This window comes from Periplaneta americana, chromosome 14 (genome assembly GCF_040183065.1).
Source record: "Periplaneta americana isolate PAMFEO1 chromosome 14, P.americana_PAMFEO1_priV1, whole genome shotgun sequence".
In the NCBI taxonomy this organism is placed as follows: Eukaryota; Metazoa; Arthropoda; class Insecta; order Blattodea; family Blattidae; genus Periplaneta; species Periplaneta americana.
Genome location: NC_091130.1, coordinates 58,956,415 through 58,969,944, shown reverse-complemented (window position 1 = coordinate 58,969,944; position 13,530 = coordinate 58,956,415). Strand labels below are relative to the sequence as shown.

Below are 13,530 nucleotides of genomic sequence, written 5' to 3'. Positions count from 1 at the left end.
TTAGTTTACAAATACAAAAAGGAGTTTACCAGTCTTTCTTTGCTATACTGTAAGATGAGATGGATCTGGCTCATTGTATGTAGAACTATGTATATTGTTGGTGGTGGTCCAATGTCTAGGCATTTCACAGTGAAGTCATTTGCCATCTTGCACTAGTGCGTATGTATGTATGTGTGTGTACCTTTAGTAAAGAGCAACAAAAAAGTCTAATACCATTTTGCTGTATTTCGAATACTTTTCCAGAAAAATGTGCATTTTAAAATACAGGAATTACGAGATCGTGCAACACTGCGTAGTCCACACCTGTGGAGTAACGGTCAGCGCATCTGGCCGCGAAACCAGGTGGCCCGGGTTCGATTCCCGGTCGGGACAGGTTACCTGGTTGAGGTTTTTTCCGGGGTTTTCCCTCAACCCAATATGAGCAAATGCTGGGTAACTTTCGGTGCTGGACCCCAGACTCATTTCACCGGCATTATCACCTTCATCTCATTTAGATGCTAAATAACCTAAAAGTTGATAAAGCATCGTAAAATAACCTACCAAAAAAAAAAAACACTGCGTAATCAGCAGGGACTGCACATAAGACTGTGTTGCTCTGAACAACCTCTTCACCTGGCTCGGTATGAACAGAGAAGTTGAAAGTCATTGCCACATACATTGTTTTTGAACTCGTAAGAAAAAATACCGATGATATACTGTTTAATTTTTGTGTTTAATCTGTCTTAGAGAGCGGAGAATGAACACTGCTCATTTCACATTAAATAAAATCTTGGAAAATTTTAAATAAACTTAATTTTAATTAATTGTTCACAAAACATAGACAATAAGATACACTTATTTCAAACTGAAAGAAAATAAACTACATTTACTTAAACTGCGTAATTTACAAATTAATTAATTAATTAAACTTTTTTTTGTACTGTTATAACATTCTAAATTTACTTTTGTGTGCATTCATTTGTAAATATGGAATGGTAAAAATTGACAGTACACCATCTGTTTACAAAGCCATTACCCATCACTTATGTGTGCGTGTGTGTGTATCTAATGCTCTGGGTTTAACAGTGAAGTCATCATCCTTCTTGCTTCCCAATATTTTGATGGAAGGTCCACAAATGTCCTAAGAGTTTCACAATTAGCCAGGTGCTCCATCTCCATGTCTCCCATCAATTATCTCATTTGGTAAATGATTGTATCTCCTTCTCTACTGTATGTACAGTGATTTAATTAATCATTTCTGTAATAATTTTCTCAGGCAGAGAAGCTGTTGTGGCACACTGGAAACAAATTCTTAGAGGAATGTCACAGAAAGGTCAATCAACAATGTCTGTGATGAGTGATGATAGCTTAGCTCTATCATCTGATTGTCAGACAAGTGTCAGAAGCTCAGAATCTTCGCAGCAATACTCAGGAAAAAAGACTTGTCCATATTATAAAAAAATTCCAGGTATTGTATATATTTTATAATTTCCATCTAACATTTAAAAAATCTCAACTAATAACTTTATAATTATTTCAGTTTTAAACCCAATTTTGTGACAGTGTATTTTGAAATTGAATAAATATATTTAAGTGACAAAACCGTTTTTGGAGACTGGCCTGTACTGTTTATCAAATGATTTTATGTAAGAAAGAAAAATTGTGAAAAAATCAGTCACAGCTGAACACAAGTAAAAATAATTTTATTTAATTCTGAGATAAATTAACTTGTACATATTCAATATGAATAAAATCCTTCCAATAATTCAAAAGAAAATGCTTTAGTTTTTTGTATGAGGGATGATGTAAACTTGTATCTCCATAAAAATCTCGAAATTTTTCTACCATCACAATGCTTTCTCATTACAAGTCATATAGCTAATGATACGCAAATTCAAACTTTCAGGTAAAGTTGATTTGAATAATTTTGAGGAAAAATTGAGGGGCTTAGAACAAAAAGCAGGTAAGTGACATTATTAAAAAAATGAGGTAAGTGCGTGTTGTGATAGCCCAAAAGGATGTTTCTTTGGGATAAAATCAGGTAAGTGATCACACTTGCAGTGCTAATTTGTATAATATTTCATTGCATGTAGAACTTTAACTGTACTTTCCTCAAAACTAGGTTTCCGTCACTTATCTGCTTTTTGTTCTATGCCCCTCAATTGTTCTGGGGCCTGTTATCGAACGTACATTTAACCAAAGATCCCGGGTTCGATACCTGGCCCCAGAACAATTTTTCCCTCGAAATTATTCAAATCAACTTCACAGGGAGTTAAACATACGTTTAACCAAAGGTCCTGGGCTCGATACCCGGCCCCGGTACAATTTTTCCCTTGAAATTAATCAGCTAATGATACATTTCAACTTTTGTCCGCTTTCTCTTCCAGTTTATTGAAATTATGTATTATAATTTCATTTTGTCATATATATTTAGACCTTCCAGTCTGGTATATTAGTTATGATTTTATTGAGGTTTCTTGTTTCTAAGATCTGTTGGGCACACAATTTGTTTCAGATACATCATTTGTGGTGGACGCATTTCAGTATGGCATTATTCCTGGAGTAACACATTATTTCTTATCACACTTCCATTCTGATCATTATGGAGGACTAAAGAAGTCCTTTTCAAAACCTATATTCTGTAGCAGAATAACAGGTAGCATTTTCTAAAATTAAAATTTTTTGTAAAAATTGAAGTGTATAATATACAAAATACTAAGTAATAAACTAATGGTATCTTTGTTTGTTAATTAATATCCTTTTTTTCCTCTAGCTGCATTAGTAATGATGAAACTTCGCGTGGATGAAAAGTATCTACATGTACTTGAGCTAGACAATCCCAAAAAAATTCATGGCGTTCTTGTAACTGCACTAGATGCCAACCAGTAAGTATACTATGTTATTCAAGATAAACGAATCTGTTGAACTCTAAGCATTAATTCTACTATTAGAGTCGTCTACTATAGTTGAATGGTTGCCATGTTTGCTAACTTGCAAGTTCAAACATTGTCGAGACCAGGTAACAAAAAATCTTCACATGGATTTCTTTAAAAAGTAAGCGAATTTTTTAAGGTTCAGATCTTAAATTTACAGCATATTAGAGACGGCTTCAATTAAAGAGCTATTTCTTGCTTACATTTGATTTAAACTCTGCCATTGTTCGTAGAAATATTTAAATTATGATTTATTTAATGATACTCACAACTGCCGAGGTTATATCAGTGTCGCCAGTGTGCTGAAATTTTGTCCCACAGAAGTTCTTTTACATGCCAGTAAATCTACTGACATGGGCCTGTCGCATTTAAACCATAGACCTGGGCCAGGATCGAACCTGCAACCTCAAGCACAGAAGGCCAGCGCTATACCGACTGCACTACCTAATTCATAGAGGGTATGATTGTATGCAATAGAGGACTACCACATAGACTGACTGATCTCTGTGCCATGGAACGACTACAGTATACCATAATTAATATGACTTCAGACTTTACAGATCAAAGCAGCATTACCAGATCATGAACACAGTAAATAAATACACAGTTGTGTGAATTCAACATAAATAGATGTCGCTACAATTGACAGAGTATTTTCAATTCAGATTATATTTTATTTTTTAAAATTTTTGAAAGTTTACAATATAGAAGAAATAATACTGATATAAAATACCTACACAATTTATTAAATAGCTTTGTAAATAGTCATCCATTGTTCAAGGTAATATTTAGCACTTTAATATTGCTAAGACATTACTCCAAGTTGATGATGAACATCTTCATATTAGTAGAAATTTAGCATCCGAGATTGAAGAATGTTTACGAAATTTAGCAGTCCAATATAATAATTCTGTTCCACAAACTGGACGTCAAATTAGAAAATATTTTACAAAAGGAAGCCTTTAATACTTGGGCTAGTCTTCAGCATAAAGGAAAAGGAGTATCAGTTTTCAAAGATGAACCAGAAGTAAATTCTTGGATGAGTGACAGAAAAGGATTATCGTCATCAGAATGGACCACTGCCATTAAAATGTCATGCAATACTGCAGCAGTAAGATCATTCCAGGGCGAATGACTTCACGACAGTGTAGAACTCCAGGATGTGAGGCGACTGAGACTCTTTGTCATGTGCTAGGATTATGTCCTAAAGGAGATTTATTGCGCAATGTACGTCATCATAGTGTTTGCTCTTATATTGCCTCACATTTAAGGAAAAGTACAAATTTTGAAGTACATGAAGGAGTACATTGTATATCTGAGGATGGCAGTAACAGACGAGCGGATATAGTTGCTCTTAATAGACAAAAGAAGAAGGCAGTAATATTGGACCCAACTGTACGGTTCGAAAAGGATGTATCTCAAGCCTTAGGAGTTGATAAAAAAAAAACAAATCATTTACTGCCCATGTGGCCCATGTGTTCCTCACTTGAGTGAGAGATATAATGCAATTGATTACACATGGAAGGTGAGGGGTTTGCTTTTTGGTGCATGCAGATTGGCATATAAATATACTACTGACATTTTAAAACAATGTGATATGACATCCCAAGATATTAAAAATATTTGTTTAAATATCTTAAAGAAATCCATAGGCATTTTACATAATCATTTATGTAATGTTTAATTTTTAAACTTTCTAAATTGCATATTGTACTATGATTGCTACCTATTGTATATGATCATCTGTTATGACAGGTGGATGTATTAATAAATACTTAATTCCAAGAAAGAACTGTAGCTCTAATAAAACATGTAGGCCTAATATAAATTATGCTAGGACATCTCACTGTAAGTACTCCCTGTTTCCTAGAATGTTTTTGAGTAACAAACTTAATAATATTGACATATTTCAGGAAAGAACCGTACTATTGAGGGAAATAAAAAAGCATATTGCAGTTTTTAATATAAAACACTCCATAATTATTTTGCTAATATCAATCTTTATGTTTTCCTGTACTTACTACAATTTTATTATATGTATGTACATATGTAAGACTGAATATTTTACTGCTGTTATTATTACTATTATGTGAATCCCTACTCTGTAATTATGTTGTTGAGTTGATGAAATACATAAATAAGTACTGGTAATAACATTCTGTGAGCTGTGTATGCTTGAGTATTTGGGCTGCCAACATTAACAGTTTGAGTGGAAGCTTTCCTTATTTCCAACTCACGCCTTTGCTACTGATCAAAATGTAAACACTTAAAACTAAAATTAGCCCACGTAAATTCATGATACGGACAATAACATAATAACTGTAGTTATATACTTTAATTAAATACAATTTACTCAGAATTATACTTAAATATCGGCAAAGGATCGTCCAGAAAGTAAATACTGTTCATATGTGGATTACATTTGATGATAAAGTTAAAAAAAAATATATATTCTACTTACCATATACTTTGTTTGGATTTCAGCTGTCCAGGTTCAGTGATGTTTCTCTTTCAACTTCCTGATGGTCGCAATTTTCTTCATGTTGGCGATTTTCGAGCCAACCCCATAATGGAATCATATCCACAGTTCTGGAATTTGACAATAGACAAATTATACCTTGATACCACGTATGTGCATTACATTATCATTATCTTATGTTTAAGGATCGAATTCATAAACGAGACTTTGTACTAAAGTAGACTTTGAATCATGTGAAGTCACCATTTTGTATTTCACAGTCAGTACTTTGAGGAAAGTTAACTATCATGGTGGCTTTACATAAAAAGTCACCATCTTTCTGAACTTTGACTTTGTAAAGTTTACTTTGAGACATAGAAAATGGTCGATATTTTTGGAGTAGTTGAAATTATAGAGGTTTTTGAAGAAATAGAAGAAATTATTCAAGGCACTCCTGTGTCTCAGGGTGTTATAAGGAATGCATAAAACCCAAATGAATTTTACAGGGATATTGAGTTTAAAATGAGATATAGATTTGACAAAACAACTGTGATGGATATCCTAATGATGTTTGACGATGTATTGTGAAAAGGAAATTAAAGGAGACTCAATATTTTTCCTTTAATACAGAAAAATTTAAATATCTTGGAGCAACAGTAACAAATATAAATGACACATGGAAATTGAACACAGAATAAATATGGGAAACGTCTGTTATTATTTGGTTCAGGAGCTTTTGTCATCTAGTTTGCTATCAAAAAATCTGGAAGTTGGAATTTATAGAACAGTTATATTACCAGTTGTTCTGTATAGTTGTGAAACTTGGACTCTCACTTTGAGAGAGGACCAGAGATTAAGGGTGTTTGAGAATAAGGGTTCTTATGAAAATATTTGGGGTTAAGAGGGATGAAGTTACAGATGAATGGAGAAAGTTACACAACGCAGAGCTGCACACATTGTATACTTCATCTGATATAATTAGGGACATTAAATTCAGACATTTGAAATGGGCAGGGAATGTAGCATGTATGACCAAATCCAGAAATGCTTATAGAGTGTTAGTTGGGAGGCCAAAGGGAAAAAGACCTTTCAGGAGACCAAGACGTAGATGGGAGGATAACATTGAAATGGATTTGAGGGAGGTGGGATATGATAATAGAGACTGGATTAATCTTGCCAGGATAGGGACCGATGGTGGGCTTAATGTGAGAACAGCAATGAACCTACTCATTTCATTGAGATTTTATGCGATAGGTAAGAATGAAACTACCGGTACTGCTACTACTATTTTACTATTGTTTATATTTATTGCATGTTTCGTAGAGGTTATGTTAAGTTATAAAATTTGTTGTGCAGCACAATGTCTAACTGTGGAATTAAATTACTGTAGTTATATACTGTATATTCCCTCTATAATTTCAAATAGTTTTCTACTCGTTTCAGCTGATTTGAGAGGGGTAAACCAGCCAACTGTGTGCAAAATTTTCTGCTAATTTTTTCACTTCCAGCAGCTACTGTTAGCAGAGTGAATATCGAATTCTGTTACAGTATTTAATCTGTAGTTTTAATCTGATAAAGCTGAGTGTTTGTGGAGGCAAACAGTGACAGTAGCATGGGATCAGCCAATGTCTATTACTTCAACATTTGTTAAGACTCTTAACCCCCCCCCCCCCCCCGAACAGCTTGTTTTCATAATTCTACTGGTTTCGTAGATATAAACAACTAAAATCTTTTCATATCTCTATCCATTTTAAATGCTGAATTTCATAAAAAGCAAAGTAATACAGTATTAAAAGCAACTATAATATAAAAACAGCTATATTTTGGGAATTTATGCAAAATTAATTCATAGTAAATTCATTTTCGTTATGTATTATAAATGATATTTAAAGGAAATAATCTACAGATAGGAATATCTTTAACATGATAAAGAATAGAGCATTGTTGCAAAAACGTGTTTCGCTTATAATGAGAAAGTATATGTAATTTTTTACGAACCCGTCTTTTTATTTTGTTAAGAATTACACTGATGTGTTGCAGATATTGTGAACCAAGATACACCTTTCCACTGCAGTCAGAAACAATTTTGAGAGTAATGGATCTCGCAACAGAGCATAAAAGTAAAGCTCCTGCCACCTTGTTTGTTAGTGGTACATACACCATAGGTATGTCTTACAGAAAAAGAAATCATGGTTCATGGAACATATATGTTCTGTATTTTTGGAAGCTGTGAAGTTAATATCGTAGGTCAAGTTCACCTTGCACAATGTATAGTGAGCCTGTTTTTTTTTCTTAGTGACACTTTCACTGTTCACAGTTGAGCTACTGCCTTCTGCTCTGCAACCCGCAAAATAGCCACAGAAGAATTTCTTGTACAGTCGCTTACCATTACTACTGATTAATTGTTATTACATCAAAAATATTAAATATACAGTTTTACAGTACAGTCTCGATTATCAATCTGAATAGACGGGACATAGTGAACAATTACTCTTAAAAAATGAATAATCCTTATCATCAATTTTAATGGGTTAATATCATCTGGTAGCCATCGGCTAAGGTGCGTGCCTATCAATCCAAAGTTACACATGGGCACAGGTTCAATTTCCACTTGGGCTGATTATTATCTGGTTGGGTTTTTTCCGAGATTTTCCCCAACTGTAAGGCGAAGGTCAGATAACCTACGGTGAATCCTCAGCCTCATCTAGCCAAATACCATCTCGCTATCACTAATTCCATCAAGCTAAATAACAGAGTAGTTGATATAGCATCATTAAATAACAAACTAAGAAAACATCTGGTGCCATTTAAGATGCTTTAAATAAATTGGTTTCTTTTTCTAAACTTCTCTACAACTAATTTTTTCTCTTATTTCCATTCTAAGCTTACTAATTATTACTAAGAAGTATACGAGCAAGAAGGTGAGAAGTGTAATTTTCATGATAATCTGATGGGACTGAAAGTTTAATTTAAACTTGACAGGGAACTGAATATAAGTTATGCTTCTGGCGAAGTTACATCATCATGATCAGCACGATTCAGAGTATAAAAAAAACAGTATAAGTCATTACTGTACACCACTTTAGAAAATGGCACTCTTTTTTAAACAAGAGATAATCTGTAGTGGTTAAGTGGTTAATCAGAAGAGAGGTAGTTCTACTATATTTAAAAACATTCTACTCTGAAGTATCATATCATTTATGGTTTCTGTTAAAAGCATGTCACCTCTTCCTATGCTTTTGTCATGTACACACTTCCAGTCTTTCGAAATTTTCTTACAAGATTATTATGCACTGTAGGATAACTAGAAGCTCAGAAAATTCTTTGCACTTGTCTGGAAAAATTAGAGCTATCGATTTCTTGACAATTATATGTTTTAAGTTCGAGAATAAAAATGTTAAGCACAAATCCACAAAATACAGGACAGAATTCTGTGTCCCAAAGAAGTTTATCAGGATGAGTGGACACAACCACATAACAAGGGATGATTCTATAAAATATGAGATATATACAAACCCTAAATTATGTATTACAATACATCTTTACTTGCATAACATTTAAATACATAAATAAAATGTTCTTATTGAAATAAAAAAAATCCATTCTTTTGTTTCCTTCCTACTTTACCAATGACTTTAAAAGAAAGTTTATTTATCCACCCGTTAAATTAATACATTAAAGTAGTATAAACAGATTTATCAATTAATCATTTTGAAATTTGTCTTAACTCTCAAATAAATGTTTCTCTCTTCCCCATATCATTACTCTCGTGGCATTTGCTCTGATTTAAAATGCTTCATATAGAGAATGTATCTTAGGTATATATCCTTGGTACCTTCATGACTAAAATTGACATTAGAGAAAGAAGTGTTTTGCATGTTCTGAGAGTTTTCTGATTTTTTATTACAAAAATGCATTTTGTCGTATATGGCTGTACTAAAATTATTACAACAATTTCAGAAGCACATTTTGTTATATGAAAACACTTCACAAAAAATTATTGCTAAAAGGAAGTTAAATTATTTCGGCTGATATAAATATAAATATAAAAGTCTAATAGTCAACTTCATAGAAAGTATGAACTTTGTGTATTTCTCGGTTTTTACATTCTTTTTTCCACTATTTACATTTGCTTTTACTCATTACATGCTTTTTCTCTACATCACACTAATATTTAATCAGAGAATCTTATCTTTTGTTGGAAACAGGCAAAGAGAAGGTGTTCTTGGGAATTGCAGAAGCGCTAGATTGCAAGATATGGGCTCACCCTGAAAAGAGAAAAGTCTTGGATTGCATCAATAATCCATTGATCAACGAGAGATTAACAACTAAACAATGGGAGGCCCAAGTTCATGTTTGTCGGATGACTGATGTTAATAGGAATGTAAGTTGTCTTATTTAATGCTTATTTATTATAATTCAGTCTTCAAATTTTTTTTTTTTATTATTAGTTTCTACAGTATATTGGTTTCATAGTGCATTTATTCCTAGTAATATAAATGTTCATAATAAATAATAATTATCAGACTTGATTAGGAATGTTTTGACTTAATCTATAGTTTTATGGTATACTTTAACAATATTCTTTTTTAGGGTACGGTAAAATAAAACACTTCTGGAATTTTGCTAGTTCAGCAGAGCTGTATTTCATTTCTGAAGTGTAAGCACTGGTGAGATGCAAATTATATTAGCCTTGTTGGTAGAATCAGTGCTGTCTTTCGATTAGAATCTAATGGGCCTGCAAAACAAGGGGCACTCATGAAGAATGGGACATAAAACAACTGGTCATCACTGAGCTTCTGCTTCTGCCTTCCCCATCTTCATCATCACTCATTCCATACACTACACTTACACATACTCTCACCCTAGTACAGGACGTAACTCCCTCAAACTCACAGTCCTGCCATCTGTCTGCAATATGCGGAACTCGAATCAAGTAAAGTGAGGTGGGTAGGCGTTACATACATACATACAGCATTATAATTATTACTAGTGGCTTGTGCAGCAATTGCTGCAAACTAAGTCCATAAAAAGTTCAAATAAAAATTGTTCAGATTTATTTTCAATGAAGAATACCAGACATCTTCATAGTTATTTGCTTCCATAAAAGTGAAACATACTCCCTCTGAATGTTTTTTTTTTTTTTTTTTTTTTTTTGCCAAATACTTTTCCTTGAACCTATCAGTCTTCAGTTCTTGAGTTTCAATGCGAAATCGCTAGTAACAATGTCAGGATAATCAGTGGGAGTAATGCAGTAGCTATTTCGGGTCATTGCGGATTGTATGTGAAAGTTAAGAAAATGTAAGGTTTGTCATGCTTTGAACAAAAGACTTAGCATCTTGGTATAACTGCTGCATGTTTCGTGAACTACCCTGAAATGTAGAGGGCAGAATCACTTTTTCCCACTAAGAGATCTTGCTGAGGTGATCAAGAGACTACAAAATCTTGTAGGCCTCGTATTTTATCAATAAGTAATACCTTTTGGTCTTTTCTTATGAATTGTAATTTTTTGCGCTTCTTCCAGACAATACTGATCTATCAAATACTGCTGGATTAATTTGTGTAACAATGAATGTTATTTCGTAGATTTTCTGTAATATAGGCTGTTGTGAGGAACTTATTACTGAGATGTGGAAAATGAGGTGAATGATATGTCAGAGTTGTAGAATCTTATATGCGCCCTAAATAAAATTGTCCATCGTAAATTGTTACCAGTTTCAATGTTTCATTTGTTGCTGGTTGCGGGAAATAAACTTACTCATCACGGTAGCAAGAAGTGAAATGGCATGCTGTTTTCCCTACAACAAAATATGCTTGGCAGCGATCACAAATCTAATCAATTAAACCAAAGAAATATTAAATTAATTTTGATGTAGTTTAAAGACGCAGCTAAAATAGGAAGCATGACTCAATTACTACCAAGGAAAGTTAGAGAATCAGACATATAAATATCTATATCACACTGCCATTACATATATGAAAAGGACCCACACCACTTGATTAATAATTGTAAAAGTATTTCATTTTTAATAACAATATTGTTACCTTACGTAAGTTTTATAGTTTTCAGTAACATAAGTTTATATAGGCCTATAGCCGTTACTCAGTAAATTATAGAAATGAAGATCTAATATAAAATATTCTTTCTCTGCGTCTACTTACATAAAGCCCCAAAAGGTTTCACTTTCATATATCAGTATAGCATTATGTGTTGCATTAACTATAATAATATTTCATTTTTAATGGTAATAATGTCATCAAAGATTCTTAAGTTTTGTAGTTCTTAATATCCAATACACAGCTGCACTCGGAAAACTATAGACCAGAGAATCAGACCTGTAAATTATTTTTTATACGTTATCAAAAAATTGCACAAATGAAGATCGACATATTGGCATTATGATAGGAAAGAATCTGAGCCATCTGAACTCTATGTCAGCAATCCTGTAGGTCATGGCCTTCGTGTAATAGCCTATTGTTTATTGTAGTGTGTGTTTTGTTTTATTCTGAAATGCAATACGGCTGACTTGATGCTCGCTTCGCTTAAGGAAACTAACATCAAGTCGGCCGTGAATGCAATTAATTAGTTCTCAAAACTGACGGAAGATGGATTTTGGAAAAAAGGAAAATAATGTAGGAAAATTGACATTTCACTGAAAACTAATATTTTTCCGAAAAACTTTGGGTTCCAAGCTTCAAAATGAGGGGTCATTTATTAAAATCCTTTCAGCTGTTTTCCCGTAATTTCCATTACCAGTTCAAATTATATATATAAATGTCAATCAAATTTTTCTACAGCCTGTATAAATTATTGCCATTATCCAGCAGCCACTATGCAAGCATGTCATAATGCAGTATAATTTCGAAAAATTGTTAATTGTTCAGTTACTATATAGTAATTTTTTTTTTATTTTGCTGTGTAATATTTAGAAGAGAAAAATGCCACTGAACAATTAGTCAATACAATTTTTGTTTCAAATTCAAAGGCAGGTTGATCAGGAGGAAAGGTGGAGACGTCATTTTCTTCATTTCATGGAAGCTTTTCCACAAAAGATTACCTTTGTTGGGATGGTGGGTAAAAATAAGGATTTGAGAAGTTTAATTTAGAGAGAAAAGGCCTATCAGTTTTGCCATAAGCATTTTCATTAAAGAACCAGTATAATTTTCGCTGTTCTCCCATTTAAGGACATGTTTCTGAGATACGACTTCCAGCATTAATTCCCTTCTGAAAGGAGCTAAAATAAAACTTTTTATCTCCGTTAAAAATAAACAGCTTTTAGTCTCTTGTATAATGGAAGTTGACTTATATAACATGTCAACATATATGTCGAACATAGAGTAAGGCCACAAAGGGAAAAACACTAGAGGGGGGGGGGGATTAGATCCGGTGCTATGGATTGAACTTTGGCCTAGCTCAGTGGTTAGAGCACTAGGTACATAGAACCAAGGACCAGAGTTCGATCCCCGGTGTTGGAGTGAATTTTTCTCCTCTAATATCAATTTAAGTATGAGGCAAAGTACAGTCTGTAATATAAAATCAAGAATAAAATGCCTGGGACATCTAAATGAGGATGAATGATAAAGAAAATATCTAAGAGGCTTTTATTCAACGAAGGGGGAGGGAGGAGGAGCCTACAGAAAAAAGTGGAAGACCAAAAACAAGATGGCTGATGACGATGACAATGTACAACCAAAAAATATAAAATGAGTCACTTGTTCCGAAATATTGTTCTCTGTTAACAGTACTACATTTGATTTTATATCGTGTTTGCAATAAAATACCATTACTGATTAACTTTGTAACTTCTTTACTGTGTTAATATAAGGAATTTTACTTGGCTGACTAGTTTCGAAATGATATTCTTCATTGTCTGAAGCTTAATTCCTCATATTAACACAGTAAAGAAGTTACAAAGTTAATCAGTGATTATATAAGTGTTAAAAGTGTATATAGAACAATGAAAAAATATCATTCTTAGTGTTGTTTTACAAAAATAGTCTATGTACAGTTAGTAAAAAATGATGTGAGCATTGTAAATAAAAATTATTTGACTCTGAAATATACGAAGTTGTCTAGGTTTTATACACGACCTTGTGTAGGCATTGGGACTTGAGTTCAAGTCTTCAGCATATTGGCCAAACAATATACCTATGCCACAA

General features: G+C 33.2%; 1 protein-coding gene and 1 long non-coding RNA gene across 4 annotated transcripts in view; one reads left to right on the top strand and one right to left on the bottom strand.

Moving 5' to 3' along the window:
- Positions 1–13,530, bottom strand: part of LOC138713344 (uncharacterized) — a 53,733-nt gene that overhangs the window by 13,579 nt on the left and 26,624 nt on the right. Inside the window, exon 2 of the long non-coding RNA XR_011335848.1 lies at positions 5,374–5,501. This is a non-coding gene — a long non-coding RNA (uncharacterized lncRNA). The remainder of the gene's footprint in view (positions 1–5,373; positions 5,502–13,530) is intronic.
- LOC138713343 (DNA cross-link repair 1A protein-like) overlaps positions 1–13,530 on the top strand; it is a 48,361-nt gene that overhangs the window by 17,200 nt on the left and 17,631 nt on the right. For all 3 annotated transcript variants that reach the window (XM_069845374.1, XM_069845372.1, XM_069845373.1), the window contains exons 4-9: positions 1,256–1,447; positions 2,495–2,635; positions 2,753–2,864; positions 5,397–5,540; positions 7,411–7,535; positions 9,579–9,754. In XM_069845374.1, the coding sequence (XP_069701475.1) occupies positions 1,256–1,447; positions 2,495–2,635; positions 2,753–2,864; positions 5,397–5,540; positions 7,411–7,535; positions 9,579–9,754 (890 nt within the window). The remainder of the gene's footprint in view (positions 1–1,255; positions 1,448–2,494; positions 2,636–2,752; positions 2,865–5,396; positions 5,541–7,410; positions 7,536–9,578; positions 9,755–13,530) is intronic.